This window comes from Parasteatoda tepidariorum, chromosome 5 (genome assembly GCF_043381705.1).
Source record: "Parasteatoda tepidariorum isolate YZ-2023 chromosome 5, CAS_Ptep_4.0, whole genome shotgun sequence".
NCBI classification, from domain to species: Eukaryota; Metazoa; Arthropoda; class Arachnida; order Araneae; family Theridiidae; genus Parasteatoda; species Parasteatoda tepidariorum.
Window position 1 is genome coordinate 72,565,610 of NC_092208.1, and position 14,638 is coordinate 72,580,247.

General features: G+C 24.2%; 1 protein-coding gene across 2 annotated transcripts in view; it reads right to left on the reverse strand.

The window, feature by feature from the left end:
* Positions 1–14,638, reverse strand: part of LOC139424768 (uncharacterized) — a 30,054-nt gene that overhangs the window by 443 nt on the left and 14,973 nt on the right. The window contains exons 1-2 of one of the 2 annotated variants that reach the window (XM_016070839.3): positions 3,623–3,767; positions 1,322–1,413 (exon numbers count right to left, since the gene is read on the reverse strand). The exons of the other annotated variant lie outside the window; for it this stretch is intronic. Coding sequence (XP_015926325.1) covers positions 1,322–1,413; positions 3,623–3,624 — 94 coding nt within the window. The 5' untranslated portion in view covers positions 3,625–3,767. Of the gene's footprint in view, positions 1–1,321; positions 1,414–3,622; positions 3,768–14,638 lie in introns of those variants that run through there. 2 annotated transcript variants of the gene reach the window in all.

A 14,638-nucleotide genomic window follows, 5' to 3' on the forward strand; every position in this document is an offset into this window, starting at 1 on the left:
CTAGATGTACTGTTTGGTTATTACGAGAACTACCACAGATAATAGACACTCGAAATGGCAGTTACCGTAGCTGCGAAAACAGATTATTTGGTTATGGGTATAATAATTTGCCGCATGACAAAGCTATCTCAATTTAATTATTTTCCCGAAAAAAAGTTTATTTACAATTTCTACGCACATTCTTAGATGTTAAGAGATAAAATTTAAAACCATAATATAAACACGTTAAACTCACGAAACTTTTCTACTTAAAAAGTTTCAAAGAGGATCCTTTAAAATTTTACTTTTACTTCAAGAGCTTCTGCAAACTTATTTAGACGCATAATTTGTAGTATATTTGTATTTTGATTTGCTGATTGAATGATATTAAGTTTCGGATAAAAAAAGAAAAAGTTTAGCCAACGTGATAAGATAATTTCGAAAGCAACAAAAACCTGCACTTTAAAAAATTATGGTAAAAAATACCGTCACTTAGGGTGCTGATATTTTTTTCAGTAAAATCTATCTTTTTGTGCCACATGTTACGGAACGAAAAATCTGATACACAGTAAATTTTATAGCAATAATTACAATAAAATCACTGAACTATTCTAATTAAATAAATAATACTATAAACACTACGATATAATAATATATGGTAAATATGAATTTTAAGATGAAATAGATTTTACGTATGATGCACACTAAAGTGCGGATACTTCATACCGTAATTTGATCCGAAATAGTGTGGATGGCCCTTTTTCAAATCTAATCAAATCACTTATTAAAAGTTTAATATCTACGGAAATGAGAATTTTTTTCCTCTTGTTTTGAAACTGCTAAATAAGATTAGGCCATTATCAAAATTATTAATGGAACAGTTTAATAATTCTTTTTCTTATGTATTTTAATGCAATGAAGTGACTATTAAGATTTTTTGCTCTAATAAAAGTGAAATGTTTTTGATCCGTTTAGCTAAAAACGTTTACTTACTGTAAGAATTTAACAAAAACTTGCGGCAGTTATATAAACAACAAAATAAAATTAAGTGCAATTATTCCAGTTTATGTAGTTATTCTTGAAGGAGAAAGTTCTGTTATAAATCTTTTTTTAAAAAAAAATTATACAATGTGTATGAGTTATAAAGTGTTTTTTTTAATGAAAGCATATCGAAATTTATCTAAAATTGCTATTATTTTGCAACATATTTATAAGACTTTAATTTTAAAATATGTTTTATAGAGAACAAGTAAAATGCAATCCACTTGTGAAAATGCTGAATGTGTGTTGAAAATATGTCGAAAGCGTTTAGATCTTCTACAAGATATTAAATTGTACTCACTGCCAACTCCAGGGCAAGATCCCCACCCACAAGTCTCAGCAGCAGCCAATAATGCCAAGCATAGGACGCCAGCGACAACAAGTAGTACCTTCCTATATGAACAAACAAAAAAGTTAAAATAATACTTGAGAAAAAAGTAAGAGTTTCAAAAGTCTTTTTTTTCTTCCGTGATGTCAAATGATGATCATTTACTCATACATAGAATGTAATTTAAAAAAAAGAAACGAAAAAAAAACATTTTTCATTTATAATTTTCAAAATGCACTTTTCAGAATATTTTCTTAAAATTATAAGCTAGTATTTTTCAAGATAAAATTTTTTCATTTACGAGGATTTTATATTTTTCAGTATGTTTTTCCCGTTTCATTAAGCCTACGCAGATTGTAGTTTATTAAAATAGATATCATTGCACGTAGGAGCTTTTAGGTTATTTCATGGTTTTCGGCAATTTAATTATAATGTTTCGTCTCTTAAGGAAATTTTTATTCCAAGTGTTGCGTTCAATTTTTTAATGCCATTGAAAGTTAAAAAAATAAACAGTTAAAAAAATAAAGGCTCATTCAGTTTCCCTTTCATTGTAAGCAAATTATATTTTTAAATATTTATATTCAAACAAAAATTAAAATTTTCTGTACCTACATTTCGAAGTATTAAAAGTTGATTTTTTTTCATACTTTAATTGTCATTGATAGTATCATTAGCAAAAGAAAGTCTAAAAAAATCTAACTTTTATTGCTAGTAAATAAAAAAGTCTATTTTTTTATTTTACGAAAATAAATTTTTGCTTTATATGTATTTTTTGCTTTATATGTTTGATTATTCGTCCTAACAGTTGGTTATTCCCATTGAAAGTTTGTAAAACATTTACTAAAACAAACTTTCAAACACTTTTCCATTTAATTTTAGCAAATAACATGAAATATATATCATTTAACAAATCTAAAATTTAATTTTTTCTTCCAATTTTAATTTTTATTTGAATAAAAAATAGAAGAATTAGTTATAAAAGTGTAATCTCAAATAGACAAATTCTTAAATTTAGTAACTGATGTCATTAAATTTTTTTTCATTCAACAAATACTAAAATTTAAAATTTTTCTTCAATGTTGTTGTGTATGAACATAGATAAAGCAGATAAAAACAGTCTCAATTAAATTACTAGAACACTATCTAATTATTTATCTTTCAACAAATACTAAAATTTTACCTTTATGTATTAAATTTTTAATTAATTTCTACACAGTTTTGTTAATTACAGAAAACGTTGAAAAATTGCTTTTAAAATCAATTTTTTAACCATCTCACTTTTACTGTTTGAAAGCAATATCATCAAATCCTTATCGTTTAACAATACTAATATTTTATATTTTATGTATTCAATTTTTAACTGTTCATTTTCATAGTTTAATTTCTACTGCATTTAAACTTTCATAAAGATATTGCAAAAATAAGTTCCAAACAATAGTTGCAAACACTATCACTTTTAACTATAGCAAATAATACCATTAATTTTTATCATTCAACAATGCTGAAATTTTGCTTCATTTGTATTGAAGTATAAAGCATTTTTCTTCTCCGATGTCAATGTTTATTTCTAATAAACATTGACAAAACATTTGAAAAAATATGTTTTGAAATGCTTTTAAAAGTCTTTTATTATTAAAAAATATGAACAATTGCGAATAAACTTTTTGTCTTAAGACAGCGTATGGAATTTCCTAGAGAGTTAACTGAATGATACATATGTTTCTAACAATTATTTAGCTATAAATTTAAAAACTTAGTTAACCTAAATAATTATTTGCAGAAAAAGAAATTAAAATTATAAATGTTAGATGCAAAATTTTGTTTTCTTTTATCACTTAAAAAGACGTAATTTTTATTTTAATTTCATACAGTTTTAGTTTACTTACGTCTCAAAAATTCTTTGATGGCTTCAATAGTTTTCTTAATAACTTTATTTAAGTGAATAGTTTAGTTAATTAATAACTTTATTTTTTTATTTTTAAAAAAAATCATCATTGATCATTATAAATTTTAGAACTATTAAAAAGCAACATCATTATTAAAAAGCAATTATTTCAAAATGTAACAAAATAAAAGAATTGAGGAAAAAACATTTATATATCGTTGCATTAAATAGTTAGATAATTAAATAATTATTACTTATATGATAAATTATAAATCAATTTAATAAAAAATTAATTTAAAATATATACTTTTCAAATTTAATGAAAGAATTGAGTAAAAATCATTAATATATCAATTATTTAATTATATCATTAAATCATAAATACTTACATTATGTAATGCTTCAAATATTCTCAAACTGAAGAACAATAATGTAACTAATTATTTCGGAATAATTATTATTTCCAAAGTTTCTGATTTATATAGTAAAACAGCCCTAAAATTATCTTTGATAATATTAGATAAGACTGCTCGAATAAAGTATGCAGTGAAAGTGCAATTAAAATATCTTTTATTTAGAACAATACCAGGATCTCTTATTTCAAGATAAAAAGTGTTCCTTATTTTATTCTATTGGTAAGTCTGAAAATTTGACTTATTGTGATTTTCACCAATCAGGGAGTCTTGTCAACTAAGTTTCATTTTAATTTTATCTTTTTGTTCGTTAAAAGTTCCTTAAGAATTTTATAATAAAAATATTAGTTTTTTTTTTTAAACAAATAAGTAATTAAATATATATTCCTTAAATGTTAAACTCAAATTGTCAAACTTTTTAAAAAAAAGCGCCAAAATTATTATTTTCAATTATTTAAAAGAAAACGCTATATTTTAATTAATAATGCCATTTGGAATTTAATAATCATTATGCACTGAAAATTACATATTTTTAAAATTATTACATGATTATTTTATCCTACAGGGATCACTCAGTAGAATCGTACTCACATTTAAACTGTAGTAAATGTCCTAATTTGAGTNAATAGTAGTTTTTTTTAAACAAATAAGTAATTAAATATATATTCCTTAAATGTTAAACTCAAATTGTCAAACTTTTTAAAAAAAAGAGCCAAAATTATTATTTTCAATTATTTAAAGGAAAACGCAATATTTTAATTAATAATGCCATTTGGAATTTAATAATCATTATGCATTGAAAATTACATATTTTTAAAATTATTACATGATTATTTTATCCAACAGGGATCACTCAGTAGAATCGTACTCACATTTAAACTGCAGTAAATGTCCTAATTTGAGTATTATAAATGAATGAATAAATAAATAAATTAATTAATAAATAAATAAATAAATAAATAAAAACTAGTGTTTTGAATTATTTTTAAAAACACAGTATTTTAATTGAAGTTAATGATATTTAGACGTGAAATGTTAATATTTTTTGACTATATCACTAACTTGATTAAGTATTGCAAATTTCAATATTTACATGGTTACATGTTAATTTGAATTTCAAGCACTCAATAGACTCTTACTAGCATTTAATATGTAATAAATATATTTTGAGTATAATAAATAAATAAATAATTCAAAATAAAATTCTTGCTTTGAACTATTTGATAGAAAAAAATGTTTTAAGTCAAATGATAGTAAAAAATTAAATCTATATATCTTTTTGAATATATCGCTATTATGGACAAATGTTGCGAATTAATTTTTTCACATTATTGCATGTTAATCTTTTAAATAGTCCTCAATAGAATCTCCCTCACATTTAAAAAGCAATAAATGTCCGAATTTGAGTTTTATAAATAAATAAAATAAATAAATAAAATAAATAAATAAATAAAATAAATAAGTGAAATAAATAAATAAAATAAATAAATAAATAAAATAAATAAAATAAATAAAATAAATAAAATAAATAAATAAATAAAATAAATAAATAAAATAAATAAATAAAATAAATAAATAAAATAAATAAATAAATAATAATGGAACTTTTTTAAAATGCACTCCTTTATTAAGCGCCCAGTAGCTTTTTGAATATATCACTATCACGAAAAGAATATTGCGAATTACATTGTTTACATTATTTTATGATTACTTTATTTTCAAGTACGCTCATAGAAATTTCTCGAAAAAACAGTTAAATAACAATTTATTTGCTTATTATTTTACCATATTCCAACAAAATAGTCAAATAACCCTGAATATAATAGTATTCCAACTGTAAACTGTGAATAAAAGGCTTTTTTGATTGCTTTCACCGAATAAAGTTAAACAACCAGAATTTTATAGTATCAACTAGGGCCACCTAATGAAACCACTTAGTTCTTTGCAGCTGGTTACAAATTATAACTGGGAGGGGCTAATTTGTCAAAGCCATGACGGAGGTTCGAGTCTCAGCGTTGACACCACACTGCAATGCGTGACCCTGGACTATTAGTTTCCGATACTCATTCACGCATAGATGGTCACCATAAAGTTGCTTAACATAAAATGTATAGTATTTCACAACTCCTACAATAGATGAAGTAGGCAAATAAACTAATTAAGCAATATTCCATGGTTCATTTGATAAACAAATCTCATCCACTACTTAGCTCCAATGTCCGTTTAGATTGCTTTTTTACAGTTTTAAAACTATGTTAGTTTTAAAAAGTTAAAAAACCATGTAGTTTTATAATCATGGCATTTTAACCACACCAGTTGTAAACGGTTTCAAAACCGTGAAGTTGAAAAATATTCTTTATCGTACACTGTCGGTAAATTAGATGAACAGACTACTGAAGGTTATTTCACAGTAATTTTAGAATGAAAATTCTAACAGTGTGCTTAATAGAGTCTTACTAACATTTAATATGCAACAAATAATAAATGTCTTAATTTGTGTATAATAAATAAATAAATGTATGACATGAATAAATAAATAAAAATTAATAAATAAATAATAGATTAATAAATAAATAAAAAATTAATAAATAAATAAATAAGCAATAAATAAATAAAAAATAATAAATACTCAAAAAAAAATAATAAAAGTTTTTTTTAAAAAATATTTCTCTTTATTAAATAGGTTGTAAGAAAAGAGAAAGTAATTTGTAATCAGATCTCTTTAGGAAAAAATATAAATCTTAAAGAGGTAGCGAATTTCTGGCAACAATGCTCTTCCTCTTATATGATTAGATTAGATTTACTTTATCATAAAAAGTTAACGTTGTGTAATAACAATAATATAATTTTTGTATTAATGCATAACATATCTTTAGTTTCTTCGATATTATAAATTATTAAATCATTTTTTTTTTATTGATTGAATTTGACACCAATATTTATTTAAACAATTCCAATTTTATTAAAACTACACTGAATTTTTATACAACGCTGTTCAATATAGAATAAAATATTCATTGTTAAGTATTTCCACTCTACTTTCAAAATTGCTTTACAATAAAATAGAGTGATAAATAAAATGAAATATTCAATTCTTTATCTTGAAGTTTATGCACTGAATAAAAATTTTATTAATTTCTCTTTAACTAAACCTGTATTCAGTGTTATATCGCTATACTGTTTTTTTTTCTACCAGAGCAGTGTTCTCCATGCATGGGCTAGGAAGAGGCGGGCAAACAAATTTAAATTAAATAATTGTTTGTATGCTTTTATTATATCCTATAATTATAATATGAATTCGGAAAAATTCATATATTGGAATTTACAGAGTGAACCACAACGATCACCTTTAACCGTTTGAGTGCGGTTGTGTGTACTTATGGTGTAGAGGAAGTCGAATTCTTAGCCATAGATGGCGCCACTGGAAAACAAGAACAGTCGTACCCTCTCTGCCTAAACAGACATACGTCAACAACAACAAAATAAATATTTCTATGCATTTTTATATTCAAATATATTTTTCCATATGCATTTTCCTTTAATCTTTTATCTACATTGCTCAGTAGAGAGGATCCTTAAAAAATTACGCACTATTTACAAATTACTAAATAATAAAATGTAACTGAATAATAATAACATACTAATCAATGTCTCAGATATTGATTTGTATGTTATTATTATTCAGTAACACTGTCTTAGTTACACTGTCTTAGACTTTGATACTCGAAAAGAAGCTCTTGGATAATATATTATAAGAATTAAGGTGCCTTCGTATTATAAAATAAAGTAAAAATAAAATTTGGTTTAACACTCTAAAATTCTGAAACCGTATTCTTCAAATTGATTGATATGCTATCTTAGATATATGATATGTGATATATGATATGATATTACAAAAAAAATCGTTTATTGGATCAAATGCTATTCAGTTTTTTAAATTTTAGGTTCAGAAAATAATTTCGAAAAATCAAAATTTCTATTAATTATTTATTTATTTACTCAAATACCACGGTGCACAGCCTTTCAGAGAAAAAAGAATGCAAGACCCTTGCCATACCCTTATGATGATTCTATGAATGGCTTAAAATTATAAGTCTTTGGATACGAAATATGCAAAAAATTATTTATTTTTGTCCAATTGAAATGTAACCTTTAATAAAATTAAAGTTATTACAAATTATGATTGTTCATCAGCACAAAGCATAGTAATTTTAACTAGGTAAAATTTTACTTTTTTCATATAAAGTTACTTTATCATCATCTGTCTTTTCTCCACTCATTATAATAATTAAAATATGTAAATAAAATAAATAAATAAAATAAATATATAAATAAAATAAATATATAAATAAAATAAATATATAAATAAAATAAATATAAAAATATAATAAATATATAAGTAAAAAATAAATAAATCTGAATTTGAAGTCAAAATTTTGTGCTGAAAAGTATACTGTCAAATTTTCTTTTGAGTCTCTCAAAATTTAGTTTTGAAAATTGCTGTTGTAAAAATATTAATATAATTTATAGATCTCGCTCCAAATAAAATATAAGGGATGACTCATAAACTATAATTTTCTATTTTTTGAAACTAAATAATTTGTATCATTACGCAATTAAAGTGGAATTGGCGATACGTTTTTGAANAGTATACTGCCAAATTTTCTTTTGAGTCTCTCAAAATTTAGTTTTAAAAATTGCTGTTGTAAAAATATTAATATAATTTATAGATCTCGCTACAAATAAAATATAAGGGATGACTCATAAACTATAATTTTCTATTTTTTGAAACTAAATAATTTGTATCATTACGCAATTAAAGTGGAATTGGCGATACGTTTTTGAAAATTTGAAATTCTTTTTAAAACAGCATACAAAGCAAATGGGAACGGGAAAAAAATGTGTTCAAGATTAAAATGCTTCAATTTATTTTCCAGATCTACATTTCGATATTTTTAATGAATTGAAATTATTTTCAAATAAATTTAATCCGAATGAATAGTGGTGATTTAAAACATTTACTCATTTAATATAAAAATGCATAAATCATATAAAAATATATTTATATAAATCATTATAGCTGTAACCGTATAATGTAATTATAATCATTATAGCTGTAACCGTATAAATAATAGAATTCAATTTATATAAATCATTATAGCTGTATTAAATCAATATGATATACTGTATGCAGATTTTCATTTTCATTTTTTTTTTTTACAAAAAATAAAATAAATTCACATAAATGCATGCATAGTAATGTGAACAAATAATTTATTATTTCATATTTTGTAAACATTTCAAAAACATTATATATATTCTGAATACATTTTGGTAACATCTTTTGTATTTTTTAAGCATAGCTCTTAGCATTCATGAGGGCTTCCGATTGTCCTTTTTGCAGGTCATAGCTTCCATCACTGGAGGCTGCAGTAGCATCTACGCAAGTGAACCAGGATTTTTTTAATGTAACAATTTTCCAGCAAGTTTTTCCTGGACGACAACTGTAGTCTCCATCAGGACAGCATGCAGGATTGTCAAACGGAGCGCACTTGGAGACCACCATAACAACATCCTGAAAAAAAAAGAAGAATGAAAAAAAATTAAATATTAACTAAGAAAAGATCATTTACGCTTTTTATCATTAAAGGTACCATGTACAAAAAATTGTATATAGTGTTCTGATTATCAGTAGTTAACTTTCTTGCCTCATTAGATGTACCATGTGGCTATTACAAGAGCTACGATATAGACCACTTTGGGGATCACTGCTCTAGAGAATTTTAACGGTAATCTATGAGACTGCTCGCATTAATAAAACAAATTAGGAAAAGTCTAGGAAAGTTTTGAGGTATATTCTAAAAGCAAAATCTAGGTGTTCTGTATTCACCACTCTTGATGTATGTTTTTAGCTTCCTTTCTAGCAATGAGTACCTAAATTAATTAGCATTGAAAAATATTTGTTATCAGTTAGTTTTTTTGACAAACTGACTCAAATTTGTTTGCATTTAAAAAAAATTTAAATACAGAAAAAATACAATATTTTTTAAATACAGTGCTTTTCGTTTTCAATTAAGAGGAATTGCCTGTTTTTGTGAAGCGAAAATGTATATCTTAGACAATCTATAACTTTTAATCTAGAATTTCAAAATTTGAAATCTGACATTCAGGTACACTGCAGCAAAGTTCAAATTAGTTGTTTTTAACAACAAAAAAAAACTGATTAAACAATTGAAATGTTACTTGTGGGGATTTTTTATAAAGTGCAAACATTTGCAACATTTTGAAAATGCCGTTAAATTGTTGTTTACTTGTTGACTGTTTCGTTGTTTACTTGTAAATTAAGAAAGACATTTATGCCAAGAGCGATTTGTGAAATCATTAAAAAAAGAATATTTTTATTAAAAGCAATTCTGATATATTAACGAAATGCAAAACTACCTTTATTTCTCATAATTTTTTAAACCTAATCATCGCGTATCAATTTTGCAGTTCTATTCATTATAAATGTACTTATACATTGAGTAAAAAAGTATGGACCAAATTACCAGAATATAATAAAATTTACCGTGTTTCTATCTCTATGAGAACAGCAAACAACTAGATAATTTTCATCGAAGTGCTTCGGTATTGATTTTAGTAAAAATAACAATAATAAATAGTTTTCTGATGTGTGTTGAAATTTTGTAAATGTGGTCAAATTTGATATTTATATCATGATATCTTAGAGCATGGCACAAGAACCATTTATTTGGTATAATTACTTTTCTTCTTTTTTTCGGTCAAATTTGCTTTTAGAACAAGTTTTAAAAAAAAATATTACTGTAAAAATTACGGTTTAAAATTTTGAGGTGAAAATGGGTTTTACGGATGATGCACCCAAAGTGCCGGTACATTATACCGTAATTTGGTCCGGAATTTTTTTATAGTGTAGTTTTTTTTAAAACTAATTAAAACATTTATTTAAATTTAAATATCTGCAGTATGGAGATTTTTTCCCCTTGTTTCAAAACTGCAAAAAGAGATTAGGCTACTTTCTAAACTGATCTTAATTATTTAAAATGCTGATCTTTATTATTAAAAACATATTTCTATAAAGGTTTTTTTATATGTATTTTAATGCAATTAAGGGACAATTAAAATTTTTTTTGTTAATGAAAGTTGAAAATTTTTTGATTCATTTATCTAAAACTAATCACTTTCTGAATGAATGTAACTGAAACTTGCTGCATTTAAATTGAAAAAAAAAATAATGAGTCCCTTTTATTGATTGTGTAATTATTTTAGATTGAGTAATTATTTTAGACTGAGTAACTATTTTAAATCGTGTTATTATTGTAAATTGTGTGACTATTCTTGATTATGTAATTGTTACTATTAACTTTTTTCCCATTTTCAACAATACGTATAAGTTTTAGTGTTTTTTTAATTTCTTCTGATTTATAAAAGCATATTGTTATTTATCTTAAATTACTAATATTTGTACGACATTCTTATGAGTCCTTAATTTTAAAATATTTCTCTTATAGTGCAAGAAAAATAGAATCTACTTGTAAAAAAATGCTAAATGTATGTTGAAAACATGTTGAAATTGTTTAGATTCCTTACAAGATATCATATTTTAATTTACTTACTGCCAACTCCAGGGCAAGATCCCCAGCCACATTTCTCATCACCAGCAGCCAATAATGCCGAGGATAGGACTCCAATAACAAAAAGTAGTACCTTCCTACATAAACATAAACAAACAAAAAAGTTTAAGTAACACTTAAAAAAAAACGCTGTGAAACATTGTAAGTAAGAACTATGCATAATTTGTGTAAGGTTTTTGCAGTGAAAGCAAAATATTATAATTTACCAATGAATTTAATTTAAAATAGAAAAAGTATTTTTTAATTATAATTTTCCAAACACACTTTTGAGAGAATTTTCTTTAAACTACAAGCTAGTAATTTTCATGAAAAAAATTTTCCATATTCAAGGATTTAATATTTCTTAAATTTTTATCTGATTTGATTAAAACCTGCGTAGTTTGCAGTTGATTAAAATGGAAATCGCGCATGTTGGAATTTTCAGGATATGTTTATAGTTTTTAACTAACTCAATAATATGTGTAGTCTCTCATAGATGTTTTTGCTTAATATGGTGGCTTTCAATTTGTTACTGCCAATCAAAGTTATTAAAATAGTTATAAAAAATAAAAGCTTATACAGTCTCTCCTTAACTGTTAGCCAATTATATTATTAAATTTTTATATTCAAACAAAAATGAAATTTTTCTATGCTATGTTCGAATGTTTTAAAAGTTTTATTATTTATCTCCACAGTACTGTTACAAAATAAAGTCTGAAATGTCACTTTAATTGTCAGAAAATAATAAAGTTAATTTTTTTCCTTTTAGTAAAAATGAAATTTTGTATTTTTATATGCATTTATTGTTTAATTATTCGTCTTAACAGTTGATTTGTTATTGCTTATGTATGTTTACAAATAGTGAAAAGTCTCCCTTTTTGATTTAAATTTTTTATCATTTAACAATCAATTTAAAATTTTTTATCATTTTTATAATTCACAAAAATTAAATATCTCGTCACAGTTTAATTGTTACTGACAAGAACCACAGACAAAAGAATTACAAAAACTAAATTTTTAACAGCGTCATTTTTAAATTTAAAAAGACTAAGATTATATTTTAATTATTCAAATTCAATCTTAACTCATTTTTTCCAGTGTATGTAATCATTTTTTAATTGTTTATCTTCATAGTTTAATTGATATTGGTAATCTACTTTGTTAAAGCTATTAAAATTTTTTTTACTAACAACAGCTACAAACAATGTCATTTTTATATTTCGCAAATAGTATAATTAATATTTTTTCGTTCAACAATACAGAAGTTGACTATTACTTGAATTAAAACTTTAATCTTTTTTCGTCAAAGTTTAAAGAATATTTCTAATAATTAGTTATGATACAATTTGAAAAATTAAGTTTTAAACAGTCTTTTATTTTCAAACAATTTTATTTTAAAATCTTTGCTATTGATTTATATTAATTATAGTGCATAAACTTTTTAAACATTGCGAATGGAATTTTATAAAGGATTAATTGTACGAAAACTATTCTTAAAATTAATATTTAACTATAAATTATAACTATTAATTATTACTTATATAATCTTATAATATCATAATTTTAACTATAAACTTTATTATTAAACCTTATTTAAGTAAATAATTTTATTTATAATTAATTTTAATTTATTTTACAAATATTAGATATAAAAAAAAGTTGAACAAAAAAAACTTATATTAATCACTTCGCGTTTTGGAACTAATAAAAAACAATATCTATAATCTAAAAATAATTAATAAAATATAATAATTCTACTAACAAGACATTTTTATCAACAACAATTATATATCAACAACAATTATATATCAATTAATTAATAAAACCTTTATATATCACTTAATTAGTTATATTATTAAATTATGAATACTTACATGATGCTTGGAATATTTTCAATTTGTAAAAAAAGTGTTTCGGAATGAAAGTATTCGTTCCAAAAGTTCGGTCAGGAGAGCAATGCAAAGTTTGGATCCTTTTTAATCTTAATTTTACTTTGTGCGCATTTTTATGTACTGCGATTTAAGATAGATTACTTTTATACTACTAGGATATACTATTTTTTACATCATTTCAAAGTATGTAATTGTACATGGTAAAATACAAAATTTTATCAAAATTGGTCGAATAGTTCCTGAGAAATTATAAAAATAATGTTATAAAAGTCATGTTTTAAAAATAGATTTCTTAAGAGCTATTCGACCAATTTCGCTCAGATTTTGTATTTTTCAGGCGTAAAACTATATTATTTAAAATGATGCAAAAATTGTATACCTTACAATACAATTTTTTTCCCACTATTATTAAATAAAATAATAAACATAATATATATTTACTAAAAGCCAAATTTTAAATGGAATTATCTTTGGATAAACTGATTTTGCAATTGTGTGAACAAATTTTTCAAAGCGCTTAAAAGTTCTCGAGATGTGTTGAAGCAACCAAATAGTAAAATTAACATTAAGGGGTTCTAACTTTGCAGGGCTCTCCTGACCAAACTATTGCGACAATATTTCCCAGATTTCAGCTACCCCCTATATTTCGGCAAGGGCGGCGCCAGTAGGGGGTCAGGGGGGGGGCTGGAGCACCCCTGTCGGGCATGGCCAGCCCCTCCATCGGGAAAAATTTAAAGTCTCGTCGGGAAAATAGTCTGGTCACATTTTTTTTTCTAAAAAATGTCAAAAATTTATTTACAAATGCCTAATAAAAATTTTTGTAGTTGACTTTTTATTTATTTATTTTTAAGAATTAGTAACAAAATTTAGTAAAATATATTGTAAATTCTATGTAATTGTAGTTTCACTGCACTACTCCTAACTTTGCTCATACATTGTTAAACTAGAGTCCGGATGCGATTAGACATGGTTGAAATTGAAGATTTTTCGAAGACCCATAGAAATCCTTTCCCCTCAAACACATCTTGATTTTCTTGGAAACTTATCTTTCAAACTGCTATTCTTTTTTCTCGAGAACTGAGGAGGGGATTGATAATCACCCCTCTTTACTGGGAGAATAACTGACAAAAGCCTGAGGGACAGAGAGAGAGAGGCAATGTTTATTAATGGTTTATGGGATCACATAATTGCTTTGTGAAATTTTCAAGCAAAATGAAAGTAAAAGAATAAAATAAAAAAAATTCAGTTTTAATTTTTTCATTTTTTTAATACTTTTAAATGAGGAAAATCATTTACTTATTCGGATTCAAGGTTTATATTTTAATCAACGCATTAAATAAGCAGTCGGAAAAAAAAGAAAAACAAACAGTAACAAAATATTTGTAATTTATTTTAATTTTTTTGGCAGATTTAATTTATTATTTTTTTTTCATTTTCTTAGTAGTAAAAAGATTGTTGATTGATTCAGA